The sequence below is a fragment of the Macrotis lagotis genome, chromosome X (assembly GCF_037893015.1).
Source record: "Macrotis lagotis isolate mMagLag1 chromosome X, bilby.v1.9.chrom.fasta, whole genome shotgun sequence".
Taxonomy (NCBI): Eukaryota; Metazoa; Chordata; class Mammalia; order Peramelemorphia; family Peramelidae; genus Macrotis; species Macrotis lagotis.
The window spans coordinates 425,942,835-425,957,428 of NC_133666.1; the positions used below are offsets into that span (position 1 = coordinate 425,942,835).

The following is a 14,594-nucleotide window of genomic DNA, read 5'->3' on the forward strand; positions in this document are numbered from 1 at the left end:
ACCCGTTATGATAGTTTCTGTATAGTAGACATACAATAAATGTTACTGACTCATTGGGACTGGGTAGTAATAAAATTTTAAATAGATACATAGGCTAGCAGAATGATTGAACATTAGCTAATCTTTTCTTTCATTTTAAATCTTTATATATATCTAGTACAGTGTTCATCTTGGGTAGCAATTCCAGGGAGATCTAGAGAAGTTGGAGATTGTCCAGGGAGTGTAAGACAAAAGGAAGTCAATTTATTTTCCTGGTAAAGATGATAGAAAAAGCATTTAATGAGTCAAAACATAATGGGCAGCAGAAGCAGCTCTTCTGTGCCTACTGAAAATAGGACAAAAGGGAACATGTTTGAAGTGTTTTGTGAAAGAGGTATTTGAATTAGCTTCTAAAAATTCCCTGATTGTAAGAGTTAAGATACACTAGGGTACACCAGTAACAGAGAAGGAAGGTTGTGGAATCTTGTTTGGTTTTTGAAAATTGAAGAATTATTATTATTACTTTGGATTGAAATAAAAATCAGTGAATATCCTAGGGCAGTTAGGAGAAGGGAATTAAATTATTTTAAGACTGAATGTCCCTTAAATATTGGAATTGTTCACTCATTGAATTGCAAGAAAGCTAATCATTTCATGGATTGCTATAATTTGGAGGATTTATAACCCTCAGTTCTAAGTCCTGTTAGTTTTTAGATAGATAGATACATAGAAATATATCTGATATTCAGTAAGTAAAAGTCTAGGTAAACAACCTTCTTTACATCCAAAGTCAACAATGTTACCCCAGAATGAAATCTTTCTCCAAGGATTTTTTTAATCTGTAAATAGCAACTTTGTTTGCAAATTCTATGCTGTTAATATGCTTTTTTTCTTAATTAAGATAATTATATATTATAAATTACATATAATTATATACAGATATATAAAATTGGTAATTAAGAAACTTTTTTCCAGCTGAGACTGTAACTCAAGCCTTAGTGCATTTCATGAAATTTAATGTAGGTTATTGTTCATCTTTTGGTTAATATAGAAGTTAAACTTTTGTGTCTCTCTCTTTACTCAAGCACAGGCAGTTTTGGACTTCCTGGAACAATAGTACTTGCATATTTTATGATCATACAAAAAAATCTGAAATCTGATCTGACTCAATTTTCCAAAAAAAAATTAATTAAAGAATGGGATCTTCCTTCCTCTTTTCTGTTATTCAAAATAAAATATGTGAAATTAAAGTGCTGACTAAATTTATAATATAATTAGAACAAAATTATATAATTAGCTATTTATCACAGGTACAAAAAAATGAAATTAAATGGTTAAGTCTCAGTGGAGATCCTGAATGTTACAGGAAATTACAAATACATTTAGTCACTCTCTCCTGGTGATTTCCAAATTATTGTTCAACTAGAAAGTGTTTATGACAGCAACTAGTTTGTTGACTGAGATATGTATGTATCTTATTTAAATCAATACTAATATTAAAATGCAAAGAGGAATGAAAAAGTGTACAGGAAAAAAACAAACATCAATGATCTTAAACAGAAAGCTATGAAGGTAATATGCACATTTTGTCAAATGAAGCAAAATCAATATGAATTCATAGAAATTAATTATTAGACAAATGATTATTTTCCAAGATAGTTAAAAGTGCTGAAATGGGAAAAGAGCAATAAGAAAAAACATCATAAGGAAAACAAAATATTCATGTAATTTTCCTTCTCCATCAAAATTCATTTTAATGTTCATTGCCATATTCATTTTAAGTATTTTCAATCAATATTTTTATAGTGAATAAGAATAGACTAGAAAAATGAGCAAGGCAGGTAATCTTAGAACAGAAATAGACTCTTTCAGATGATTAGAAGACGAAAAGCTGCAACAACATTTACCATTTGCTTCCTCTTGCGTTTTAAGCTGATGGTTTATTTGCATTTCTGCAAACAGAAAAGTGAAGTGCAGTTAATAATAGACCTGTCTGATGACATTATAAAGGGGGGGGGAGTATATGAGTTTAACTCCTTAATGACTACAGAGTTTTAAAGTTGGCTACTTTACCCCATGAACTTTGTGACTATCGGGCACCATTTCCTATATTTCCTCTAAACATCTGAAAAAGGGTCCAACTCCCCTGTGAACTATGCTTTATTTTTTTCCCAATTGAGTAAATAGGAGGCAATAAGGTGTTTGCCCATGGAAGATCAGAAAATCTCCCAGATTGTTTTTGATGTTATTGTTCTTGCTGTTGGTCTTGTTAAAATAGGAGAAGAAACTACATAACATTATCATTGTAATCTAGGTTTGAATCTTGGAAATTAGGAAGGATGAAGAGTAAAGTGAGGGTAGGAATATAAAATACATGGAAAGTATGAGAAAATGTACTGTTATGTTCCCTACCCTGAATTTATAGAAAACTAACTTCTCTTCCAGGGCTAACTTCAACTAAGAACCCTCAACTCCCTTCAAGTTTTAGCTCATGTGCTACCTCCAATATGAGGTCTTTCTTTAGTTCTCCACTTACAAGTGATTTTTCTCTCATGTGAATATGTATGTATATATGTATGCATTTGATGCAAATATAAATATATGCTATTTGCATTTTATATATATATATATATACATGTGTGTGTTCATATACCCACAAACAAACATAACATATATATATGTAAGCATGTGTGTTTATACTAGCAACTAGGTGATCCAGTGCCAGAAGTCAAGAAGTCAGGAAGACCTGAGTTCAAATCTGAACTCGGATACTAACTAGTTGTATGAACCTGAGCAAATCACTTAACCCTATTTGCCTCAGTTTTCTCATTTGTAAAATAAGGTAGAGAAGGAAAAGGCAAAACATTCTAGTATCTTTGCCAAGAAAATCCCAAATGGGGGTCCCAAAAAGTTGGTCACAACTAAAAACAACTCAACAACAAAAATGTATTTATGTTTATATGCAATTTTTTGCAAAAGAATTATATTTGTGTGTATATATAATATGCATAACATTTATTCTATTCACCTATTTGCTTATATGTTATGTCTTCCAAGCAAAATTTAAGCCTCTTTGAGGGTAAGAATTGTTTCCTTGATGTCTTTGTGTCCTCAGCAGCAGTCCCTAACTTGGCATTTAGTTAGGAACCTAAGAAATTCTTACTGAATTGAATAAAATTGAATGAAAATATTATACTTTGTCAAATAGAAATTAAGTGGTGAGTAGGGAGATATTTTTAGAACATTGATGATAACAACACAATTTTGTGCTCTCAAACTTACCTTGAGAATAAAGTTCTATTTCTGAATGAATTATGCCCTGGGACATAAAAGGAAGCCATCTGAGAAAATGGAAACCGAAGGAGGAAGAAAAAGAGAGGAGAGAGGAAAAAAGAAGAATGAAGAAAAAGCAAATGCAGAAGAGGGAAAAAAAGAAAGAGATTTTAATTTTCATGCTATTATTACATTATGTGACCCCATATTCATTTTGTACATGATCGCCAATATAAAAAGTCATCTTTAAAAATTAAGCCCCCAAAATGAGTCAGTTGCCCATTATGAATAGTGAATTTGTATCATAACAGTGGTTTAAAAGATGAAATATAAATTACTTTGCATATTTCTGTTTAATATTTAAATCTTCATCTCTAACCTAATAAACCACTAACATATAATTCTTCTACATTCCACTCTCCAGAATGAGTGACCTCTCTAATGAAGTCACAATGATCTTTACATTTCCCCATGAATATACCTTTTTTCATTATGGCCTCCAAACCTTTGGGTCAAGCCATTCTTTGTAAGCAGTTAGGTGACAGAGTGGTTAGAGTGCTGGACCTGAAGTCAGGAAGTCCTCAGTTCAAATCTTGTTTCAGACACTTACTACCTATCTGACACTGAGAAATTTATATAAATCTCTATTTGCCTCAGTTTCTTCAACTGAAATATGTGAATTAAAATAGCAACTACTTTGCAGGGTTGCTGTAATTTTCAAATGAGATATTTAAAAAAATAGGTGCTATATAAATGCTTGTTCATTTCCCTTCTAACTGTGATGCCATCTTCATTAGTCTACAGTTTTCTGAATCTAAATCATCTTTAACATCCAGTTGGAACTTTTCCTGTCCATGTACCAGCTAAATATTTGTTGGCTAATTAAAATTAAAAGTGTCCTGGGTCCTCTTCTCTCTTTTTTCTCTTCTTGAAAAGCAAGTATGCTGGATTCTCAATTGACAGAATATATTAAAAAGCAGAATGGAGTGCCGTGAGAGAATCCTAAGCACCAAAGGTTTCTTGAAGCTAGGGTTCTATAACTAGTCCTTCCTCTTAGATTTTCTCTAGGTCAATGTCCTTGAAGATTTCAGAGGGCCAAATCTGCTCACTTATAATTCAAGGGAAAGCTTTAAGGTCTCTGAAGGGCTGACAATTTAATGATTTTCTAAAATAGTCTATCAGATCATCCTTTAGGCACCATTTCTTATCACCAGCCTAGAATAAATCTTTTACTTATTCTGAGTGAGTGGCTATTTTTGGAGTACACACATATGTTTTATATAGGCTGCTGATAAGGAATGAAATAGTCCATAAAAGAAGAATCAGAAAATGGATTAGAACATAAATGTATTCTATTAATACACATATGTGTGTATTTGTATAGTCATAAAATTTGCAAAGTCCCAAGAGTTGGAAGAAATAAAAAAGGTCATCTAGTCCCACCCATACAGAAACAGAAATCTCTCTTATATCCATGAAAGGTAGTTTCTGGTTTCTACTTTAAGACTTCTGGTGCAGGGCAGCTAGGTGGCAGTGGATAGAGCACTGACCCTGGAGTCAGGAGTACCTGAGTTCAAATACAGCCTTAGACATTTAATAATTACCTAGCTGTGAATCCTTGGGCAAGCCACTTAACCCCATTGCCTTGCAAAAAAATAAACCTAAAAAAACCCCTTCTAGTGAAAGAGTACTCAGTACCTTCTGAGACTGCTTTTTCCTCTTGGACAGCTCGAATTGCTTGGTAGTTCTCTTTTACATCACCTGTCTTCATATTCCCCCAATCCTTCTTTTCTCAAACCATCACTCACAGTTCTTCAAGCTCCATGGCTTCTAATACCCTCATTGTTTATATATCTGTGTATCTATCTGGGTGTTTGTGTGTGTGTGTGTGTGTGTGTGTGTGTGTGTGTGTGTACATATAGATATCTGTACCACTAAAAATAAAAACACATATATAGCTATCGATATGCTAGACTTTCATTTCCAACACAGATTTGCTAGATTTGAGATCATTGTGATCCTTACATCAGATCTGAAGGTCCTCCAGAAGGATGAAGCATTAAAGCAAGAAAATTCTCCTGAATCAAAGCAATTGAGGAAAGTTCCTGATAAATCTGAATTTTCAGAATTGATTACAATCCTAGAAGAGTATAGGAAAGCCTGGAGCTTTCTGTAGTTTGGTGATCAAATCCTGAAACTTTTTTCACCCACCTGTAAATGGAATATTTATTTATCCATAAGCACCCTAGGAACTTTTCATCTAACTAGCATAGAAAGAAAATATCAAAATAAATGTCTGAGGAAAAATTAGACAATATTCCTCTGAGAGTTTTAAGACTAGGGTAGATGACTATAGAATGCTTCCAGCAGCAGGGTAACCGGTTAATTTTGTGCCTGAGGCAAGAATATAAAATTGTTCCCCATTTTAATGTGTTTAAGATAGTATCCATATGTGTGTATTATACATATTATATAAACATATATAATATGTATAAATACATATGATATTTATTTATACATATTTTATAGGTACATAAATGTGTATGTGTGTATCTGTATATTTGCATCTGTATACCCTTGAGCTTTGCCCACCTGAGGAATTTACATCACATGCCTCATCTTTATTATGGCTCTGATCTTCAAAGCTGGGCTGGAATAAGGTCAGAGGAGAGGAGGCAGATGAGAAGAAGTGAGAGAATGGGTCCTGGGATCATAGGATCTAAAGTTAAAAGGGAACTCAAAGGTCATCTAACCCAAATCCCTTCATTTTACAGAAGAAACTGAAGCCAAGGGAGTTTAAATAACTTGCTCAAGATCACAGAAGTAATAAGCATGAGAGTTATATATGAATCCAAGCACTCTGACCCTGGGCCAGTGCTCTTTCTGATATACCACATTTCTCCCTGGGAAAATTATAGGATTTTTGAACTGGAAGAAACTTTTGTACATTATCTAGTTCAACCCCCTCATCTTACAGATGAGGAAATTGAAGTCCAAGGAAGTTCAATGACTTAGCTCTTTTTCCTGCAATGCACAGGTGGAGGAAGGGGTGGGGGGGTGGGGGGTGAGAGAAAAGATGAGCTCATCTCTAAGGTACTTGCAGCCCAAAGAACAATTTCCTAACTGTAAGAACATCTTAAGAGTCAAGCTAAATACATGAGTAAGAATGCACAAGTTCCCCACCCCCAGCTAGACAATGAGCAGGCGACTGCACCGCAGCCGCCATCCCTGTGCCTCATTCTGTCATTTTTCCCACCATCACTGCTTGTCAATTTCACACCAAGGAAGAGCATAAACTGACAAAGTACCGAGATCTGCGGCAGCACAGACACATGCTCAGAATAGCAAGAAATTATTAATAGTGGCCTCTTTGGGGAAAAAAATGTGATAGCTCACTGTCTCATGATAATTTTTTTATTAATATTCTCTTCTTCCACTAAGGCAGTTGTACTTTGCACTTCTTTCCATCTTCTATTCAAATCTTTAAGTCTTTTTCATGTTTCTAAATATAAGATATTTTTAAATGTATTACAAAATCCTGAAAGATATTACCCATTTCCCACAAGTGAAGACTGAGAGTGTTTTTTTTTTTATTTTGTGGTATCATATTGAAAAATTACTCTCAATTATACACATGCCTTTTAATTTCCTTCTCTTCTTTCCTTCCTGTTTTCCTTTCATTAAAAGTTTACTGAATACATATCATGCAAGGCACTATTCAAGGTACCTTGACAGATATAAAGAAATAGTTCTTGCCCTAGAGAAGCATACATATCATACTTCCCCTCAATAGGAAGATATGACATGTATGTAGAATAGTATTCCTAATTCCAATGAGAATGGCTCAAATAAAATCTTACTGGTATTCAGTAGGAAGTTCAAGGAAAGTGTTGTGGAAGAGATATCTTTTGAGCAGGCTTCAAAGATTAGATAGGATCACTACAACACTATTTCATATTGTGGAACTTGAAGTATCAGAGCTCTCCTCACTTCTTCCTCCAATCAGAAAGAGGTCCAGAGGAAAGCTCTCTGACTATGCCTAAGAGGCAGGACTTTCTCCTCTAGTCACATTTAGCTTCCTACAGCTACACTATATTCAGATAAAATGGAAGTTTGTCCTCTAGGACCCACAAGGGATCTATGGCTCTATTTGACTCATTCAGCTAGTAGCAATCTTAATGAGTCTATATTCAGGTTATAGGAATCTGCTTTGGAGAGTCCCTCTTCCAGGACATCTAACCTTCTCATTCAAACTGCAGGCTTGTAGTAAGAGTAGTTTGTAAAATAAATAACTCCTTCAAAGTCACCTCCAGTGAATACTCCAAATAAATTTTAAAGATAATGTTCAGCAAATTGATGAAGGAAACCCTTTTGTTTAAATGAATTAAGGTTGTGGGAAAAAATACAAAAGAGACTGTGAAATTTAAGCATAAATAAATCTCAGGAAGAATGAAAGGAAAAGAAAAGAAAGAAGCCCTACCCTCAGACTCTTGACTTCTTCCCAGAGGGAACAAAATCCACTATAGTTCAAATATTTTTTCAACTCTGGGTGCTGCCCTCTAGCCTGCCTGTGATGGATAGTTACACTAAGCACTCCAGGGGAAACTCATGGTTCTTGACCTCATTTTACCTCATTTCAGAGGAGTGGGATATGGGGTCAGCTGGTTACAGCTTCCAAGATGTACAAATGTCATTTAAATTATTTTCCTCAGTGAGGTCCTTAGACAAGGTCTTCAAACAGGCACAGTTGAAAGGAGCACGTTTCAAGTAGAAGAAATAGCACAAACAAAGGTGCAACATGAATACTATGGGTGTGGAAGGGCAATATTAATTGCAGAAGGGTTTATATAAGATAAAAGTAGGAACTACAGCTAGAAAAATAGGAAAAAACAAAGTTCATATTTTTGGTTTTTAAATTATTTTAAATTATTTATTAAATTATACTAAATTATTTTAAATTATTATCTCAAATTACTATTAGGAAACATATTGGAATAAGGAGCAAAAGTACCATTGGTCCTGATTGTAGCTAAGTGGAGGGAGGGGGAGCAGATAAGGAGAACTGTGGAGCTGAAAGATTAATTCACTCAATAGCTACTTATTAGGCATCTCTTATGTGGTTGTAATAATAGTAGTTTGCATTCAATGTTTCAAGTTTTTAAAGTGGTATTCTTCACAACAGCCTGTGAATTGGTTAGTTCAAGTGTTATGGATAAATACAGAGTTCATATTACAAATAAGGAAACTGAGACTGATTGAGGTCATGTCACTTGCCCAAGATTATGTGAGTAATAAGGGTCTGGAATAGAATTTGAACTCTTGACTTAAAGTCTAACATTAGACATTGTGCCACATAGCTGAAAAAAAAATCAATGCTTTAAAATTTTTTTTGCATAACTAATTTGAAAATTAAATTTAGATCATGGCTCCTGACTCTACCAAACACATGGACTCTAAGATGCAAAAATGATTATTAATAGTCAATATTTTAAGGAAATCTAGAGTTCTCCCCTTCTTCCAAAATCCCAATTTTAAAAGTTCAGCCTCTTGAAGGACATTGCTGTTAATGTGATTGGATTTTCTTATCTAATACTTCATCCTGATAAAATGTATAGTGTTCTGGTCAGGCTCCAGTGGGGAGATGATGATGTTGTTTGTCCTTTATTCTCAAAGAAAACCATGACATCAGGGGAGATTATGTCATGACAAGCAAGTAGACTGGATTTGAGTGAGGGGGTGCTGTGCTAACTCACCAGTCTCACTTTCTCCTCCAGAGTCATCTGGGGTCCCGGGACCAGATATGAATCAGCACAACTGGAGATAGCCCTCAATGAGAGGCATTGGGTTAAGTGACTTGCCCAAGGTCATACAGCTAGTAAGGGTCAAGTGTCTGAGGTTGGATTTGAATTCCCATACTCCTGACTCAGACCAGTGCTCTATTCACTGTGCCACCTAGCTGCCCTCTTGGGGTTGTCTTGGTGGAGTATATATTCCTTGAATAGGTAACCCAAATCTGGCAGTAAATCTGAGTATAGAGATAGTTTCTAAACCCTTCATTTTAATATAGTTCCCTTTCCACCGTGCTATCCAGAGTTGAATGACACCTCTCAGGCACACCTAATTTTTTAAGGATATATGAACTGTGAGCCTGTTGCAATGATTGTATTTGATCTCAGAGAGATAAACAAATGACCACCCTTTTAATTAATAATGGGCTGCCCTAATTAACAAAATGATAAAATTATCAAAAATCTATGTCACTCAAACCTTTTTAATCATCACTAGAAAGTGTAAAGGTCTTTCTTTATTTTATTCTTATACCTTCTCTAGATTGAAGGTCACCCTTTATTTTGTGCATTTCTAACTGTTCCTTGGCCAGAGCCAAAGCACAAATATCACGTGTTATACGCAGATCACTGCAAAGTTCCACTTGTCCTCTAAACTTAGTGAAAGGGAAATCCTCAATTTCCTGACTTTTTTATTATTCTTTGTTCCCAGCTGTCATGGCAAATTGCTATGGCAAACTTTCATAATGCCATGATGGTAATCCATTAACTGAGCACTAGGACTGATTAAAAAAACTACATTCAAATCATCAATATTCAGTAATAATTTAGCATAAATTCATTCAATTCAAGCAATGCCCAATAGGGTCAGCATATATATGAATCCCAAAGAATGAGCAGTATCATTATGGTTCCATCTTTTGCTCATGCCAGATCATTTATGGTCTCAAAAATATTCAAATGAACAATTTAGTGCACAGGTGAGGTGACACTATAGCTTTACCATATCCCTAGATTCTTTAGCTATGATAGGTTTGGACTTATTCCTAGAATCATTGTCAAAGATTCTCAGAGATGGATGAGAACTCAGGGATCACAAAGGACCATAGCATTTAGATCTAGAAGAGTTCTTTAAGCTAATTTAATTGGGCAACATCTGGGAAAAGAAAGATAAAGAAGTAAGGTAACTTTCCCAAGGACCCAGAGATAGTAAGTAAAAAAAAAAAATCAGGATCTTAACCAATGTCTTCTATTTCCAAATCCAATATTCTTTTCACTAGGAACCCAGGAATATTGTCTATGACATATGTTTTGTTATCACCTAAATTTTCTGTAAAGTGTCTATAGATGACCTACTCAAAATGGCAAAGTCATTTGACGTTTTAAATATTTTTAAAATATTTCATAGATATCAGCATAGCATTTGATTTAATGTTTGTGCTTCATTCTAGAAGACCATGACATCAGAGTTGTGATGCCATGACAAACACATGAATTGGATTTGAGTGAGGGAAGGTTGTGCTAAGTCACCAGCCTCACTTTCTCCTCCAGAGTCATCTGAAGGATCCAGATATGAATCGGGATGGTTGGAGATGACTCTGGACAACTTGTCCAGTGTTACACAACTAGTTTGTGTCAATTTTCTGAGGTCACATTCGAACTCTGGTCCTCCTGACTCCAAGAGCAGTGCTCCATCCACTGCATCATCTGCCCCCATTATTATCCCTCTTAAAGGACCAGCTCACTTTCCTTTCAGGCACAACTTGAATTCAAGTCACAGTTGGTAATATGCTATGACCCAATTACGTATACCATATATCTAATCAATTACCCTTTGGATCACCTGGAATTTTATGTTTTAAACAGAAATACCAATATTCTAAAATCATAGTCAAATAATTCAGCAAATAGTCCAATGCCATCAGTAGGATGGCACATGCAAACAGAAGTATCTGGAAAACATTGATTTTAAGGAGTCTCTTTAGTATTGGATACATTTAAAAAGAAGTTTTGATCCTATACATTTCTCTAGTTTCTCCCCCCCCCTTTCCTCTGGCTAAATGAGAGGTAAATATGTAAACTGAAAGCATGTAAATGCAAAGTAGACCTCTGAGTCTGGATTCTGAATATAGTGATTTAGGACAAAATATAGCCATCCTTTTATTTTATGCATCTTTAACTTAAAGGATTTCCAAATTCTGATTTCCCAAGAAGTTCCCCTCTTCTCCAAAAAAATTGTCCCCTCATCAGCTAGTTAATATCTAAAATTATTTTAACAGAGGAAAATGTCTTTTTTCCACAGATTGAAGAATGTTTTGTGTTTTTTCTTTAATGTAAGTATCCCAAGAATGAAGATAAGTGGAAAATGTCAAATTGCAAGTTCTAACAAGACAGAGGGAGAGCAGGGTAGCAGTGGTTTGGGCAGTGTTTGTCATAGCAGAGATATCTTTCCTATTAATTGTAATAGTAATTTTTATTGGTCTTATGAAATTTATTCCAGAATATATTTACTTGTTTCCATGACTTCTCTCTCTTGCAAAATTATTAGCCTGAGAGCAAGATTGTGTTATAGATATTAAACTTTGTATTCTGCACTGTGCCTTTAACATATATAATAACTTAATTTCATAATCAGAAATAGAATGGAGAGGTTTGAGACTAAAAAGACAATTTCAGCTACCTCACTATTTTGCTTAGGGATAGAATTATTAAAAATAACTTCTTGTCCCTACAAATACAAAGGAAAGGATCATTATGTCGTGATCCACATAGAGGAATGAGGAGGGTGAAGCTCATAATCTGGGCACTTTCCAAAGAAAGTGAGCTCTTTGGTCTCTACAATTCTTTCAGTCACATTCCTCTCTTGTTGTGACATTTCTTCCTAATACACTAGTGAAGAAAAGAAAGTCATTTACTCACAGTAAGTCACAGAAAAATTCAAAAGATTTTTCCCACACTAACCCTGCGTTCCAAGTATCAAACTTTCCATCACCTTATTTCCAAGTCTCTAAAATAAAGGACATTAGGGTATTGTTCCCTTAATAGGAAGGCATTTGAATAATCAGGAGCAGAAATAGGGCACTTGGCAAATGAGAAATATGATATAAACAGCAAGAACCAACACAGCAGCCAGCAGTTGGGCACCATTTCTTAGGTTACTAAATCATATGACCATTCTATCTACCAGACCATATAGCTTGGTATTTAACAGTATAAAACTGGTCACATGGCAACTGGTTTCAAAATATAATTTATTTGCATTTATATTTTCTATTTCCTCCATCTTTTTGTCCCTCTTTTCAGCATTGCCTGAAGGAAGACCTTTGTGGCTAATAACTTGCTCCCTGTGAAGCTCATGTCAAAGACATTTCCTGAATCAGGAGTAATGGATGCTGACATAGTGAGGCAGAAGGCACTGCTTGTCTTAAGGCTAGAAAGTTTAATTTTTTAAATCTCAGTTTATCTACACCCTCGTAAGCCCAATGGACAAGCAAAAATAGGTATCACAAGTCAGTATGTAGGAATTATTTCTTTTATTTCTTTTATGTGTATAATTAAAATCAAGTAGCCCCATTACAGAGAATAGACATGACAATAAAATGAATTTAATAACACACACACACACACACACACACACACACACACACACACACACAGAGGGAGAGTGAGAGAGTCTTAGACATCTCCAGTTTAAAAACAAGCAAACTAAAAAGGTCATGGCCCAATGTAAACCCTAAGAAAATATTATACAAGAGGTTCATAAGGTGGTTTGCATATTTCTCTAAATCAAATTTTAAATATCAAAAAAAAATCCTGAAGACAAATTGTAGACACTAAAGAATGTATACACCTGTGATCTATTATAGGTACTGGGGGAAAAAACAGGAAATAAAAAAAAAATCTTCAGGTATAGAATTAAAATAAAACCAGAAGGACGTGGGTGTTCAACTGAAGAAAAATGGGCCATGTACAAATGTATGAAGCATCTGTGATGGACAAAAGCATTCTCTTCCCGTAGTTAAGCATTGTATTTTAGCTGTACTTTTTTTGGCTCAGAAAGGGAACTGTCGCTTGGTGGTCTTTCTCCTTGTCCTAATTCCGTTTCTCTGTGGAATTTATTTTTCCCCCTAAGGAGCAAAGAGAATGACAGAAATTCTCTCTCCTTTTTCACCTTTGTGATTTCAACAGCTGAGCATTTTCTGCTGACCAGACCCCGGTGCTAATTATCCACAAAACGCCCTGTCATGCACCATTTGTGCGTGATGGGGAAGTGCAGGCAACAATGAGCAGCTCCCTCTAGGTTCCTGGCAAAGGCAGCTGGCCTCATTCCCCCCGGAGCCTCCTGCGGGATTCACATCAGTCCTCTGCTTGTGGCCTTTCACACAAAGAGATAAGATTCTGGTGTCGGAGCAGCAGCGGCTCATGACAGGAGCGGAACCTGTATTACTGGCTAGTGGCCAGTTACACCTGTGTTCCATGCCGGCCTCCACCGTGGAGGAGCTGTTTAACTTTAGGACCTGGACAAATACCTAGTCTCATATACCTCCATACTGTAGAGGAAATGAATATGTATGTGCTGCTTAGTCTCTCCCCCACCCCACTCAGCGGCCAAAGTGACTTTTGCTAAAACCCAAGTTTAATTATCCCTTGCCCTCCCCAGCACTCCAAGGGATCCCTATTACCTTCTGGATTCAACTATAAAGTCATCTCTTTGATATTTTAAGTTCTTCACAACCTGGCCTCTTCCTACCTTTTCAGTCTCATGCATCTTTTTTCTCTCTCCAGGATTCTAACCTCTGCTACTCATATGCCACATTTCAACCTAATCTCTGTTACTTTTCCCTGGCTGTCCCCATTCTCTGGTTTTATTCAAAACACTCAGTTCTCACTTTCTACAGAAGGCTTTTCCTGATGACCCCAAAACTCTACTCCATCCCAACTCTACATCTTTTCTCTGAGATAACCATGCATTTACATTGTAAATAACGTTGCTAGATGGTGTAGCTTTAAATGTTACCAACATAATAGTAATATAATAAAAATAGTAAAGATGATAATATTATATGTATTTAATATAATACATTATATATCTCAATTTATATTCAGAATCACACTGAGAGGTAGGTGAAATTATAATTCCTATTTTAAAGATGAGAAAACTGAGATAGAGGTCAACTCAGTCAATATGGGCCAAGCACTTTGCTAAGAGCTGCAGGCACTGTGCTTAACACTAAGTGACTTCCTCAGGTTCACGCAGTAACTAAAAGCCTGAGGTCAGAATTAAACCTGGGTCTTACTGACTAACTGACCTGAGGTCCAACACTGTCTCTTATGCTTCCTAACCACCTTTTTATATGTATTGTAACTACTAGTTTACGTTTTCTCTCTCTCTTCCTTGTGTGAATATGAGCTTTTTGAGGTTAGAAGGAATGTTTGGTCTAATACCTCACACACAGAGTAAGCACCTATTAAATAGTTATTGACTTCACCTCGATTTTTTGAGAATGCCCTGTGAATCAATGTCTTGTTCCCTTGAAAGTTTTATGTTCTAAATTA

At 35.5% G+C, this 14,594-nt stretch overlaps 1 protein-coding gene across 5 annotated transcripts in view; it reads right to left on the reverse strand.

Annotated features, from left to right (window-relative positions):
• Positions 1-14,594, reverse strand: part of LOC141497715 (lipoxygenase homology domain-containing protein 1-like) — a 710,463-nt gene that overhangs the window by 422,092 nt on the left and 273,777 nt on the right. For all 5 annotated transcript variants that reach the window (XM_074200482.1, XM_074200484.1, XM_074200481.1 and 2 more), the window contains 2 exons: positions 3,262-3,320; positions 1,887-1,931 (listed from right to left, as the gene is read on the reverse strand). In XM_074200482.1, the coding sequence (XP_074056583.1) occupies positions 1,887-1,931; positions 3,262-3,320 (104 nt within the window). The remainder of the gene's footprint in view (positions 1-1,886; positions 1,932-3,261; positions 3,321-14,594) is intronic.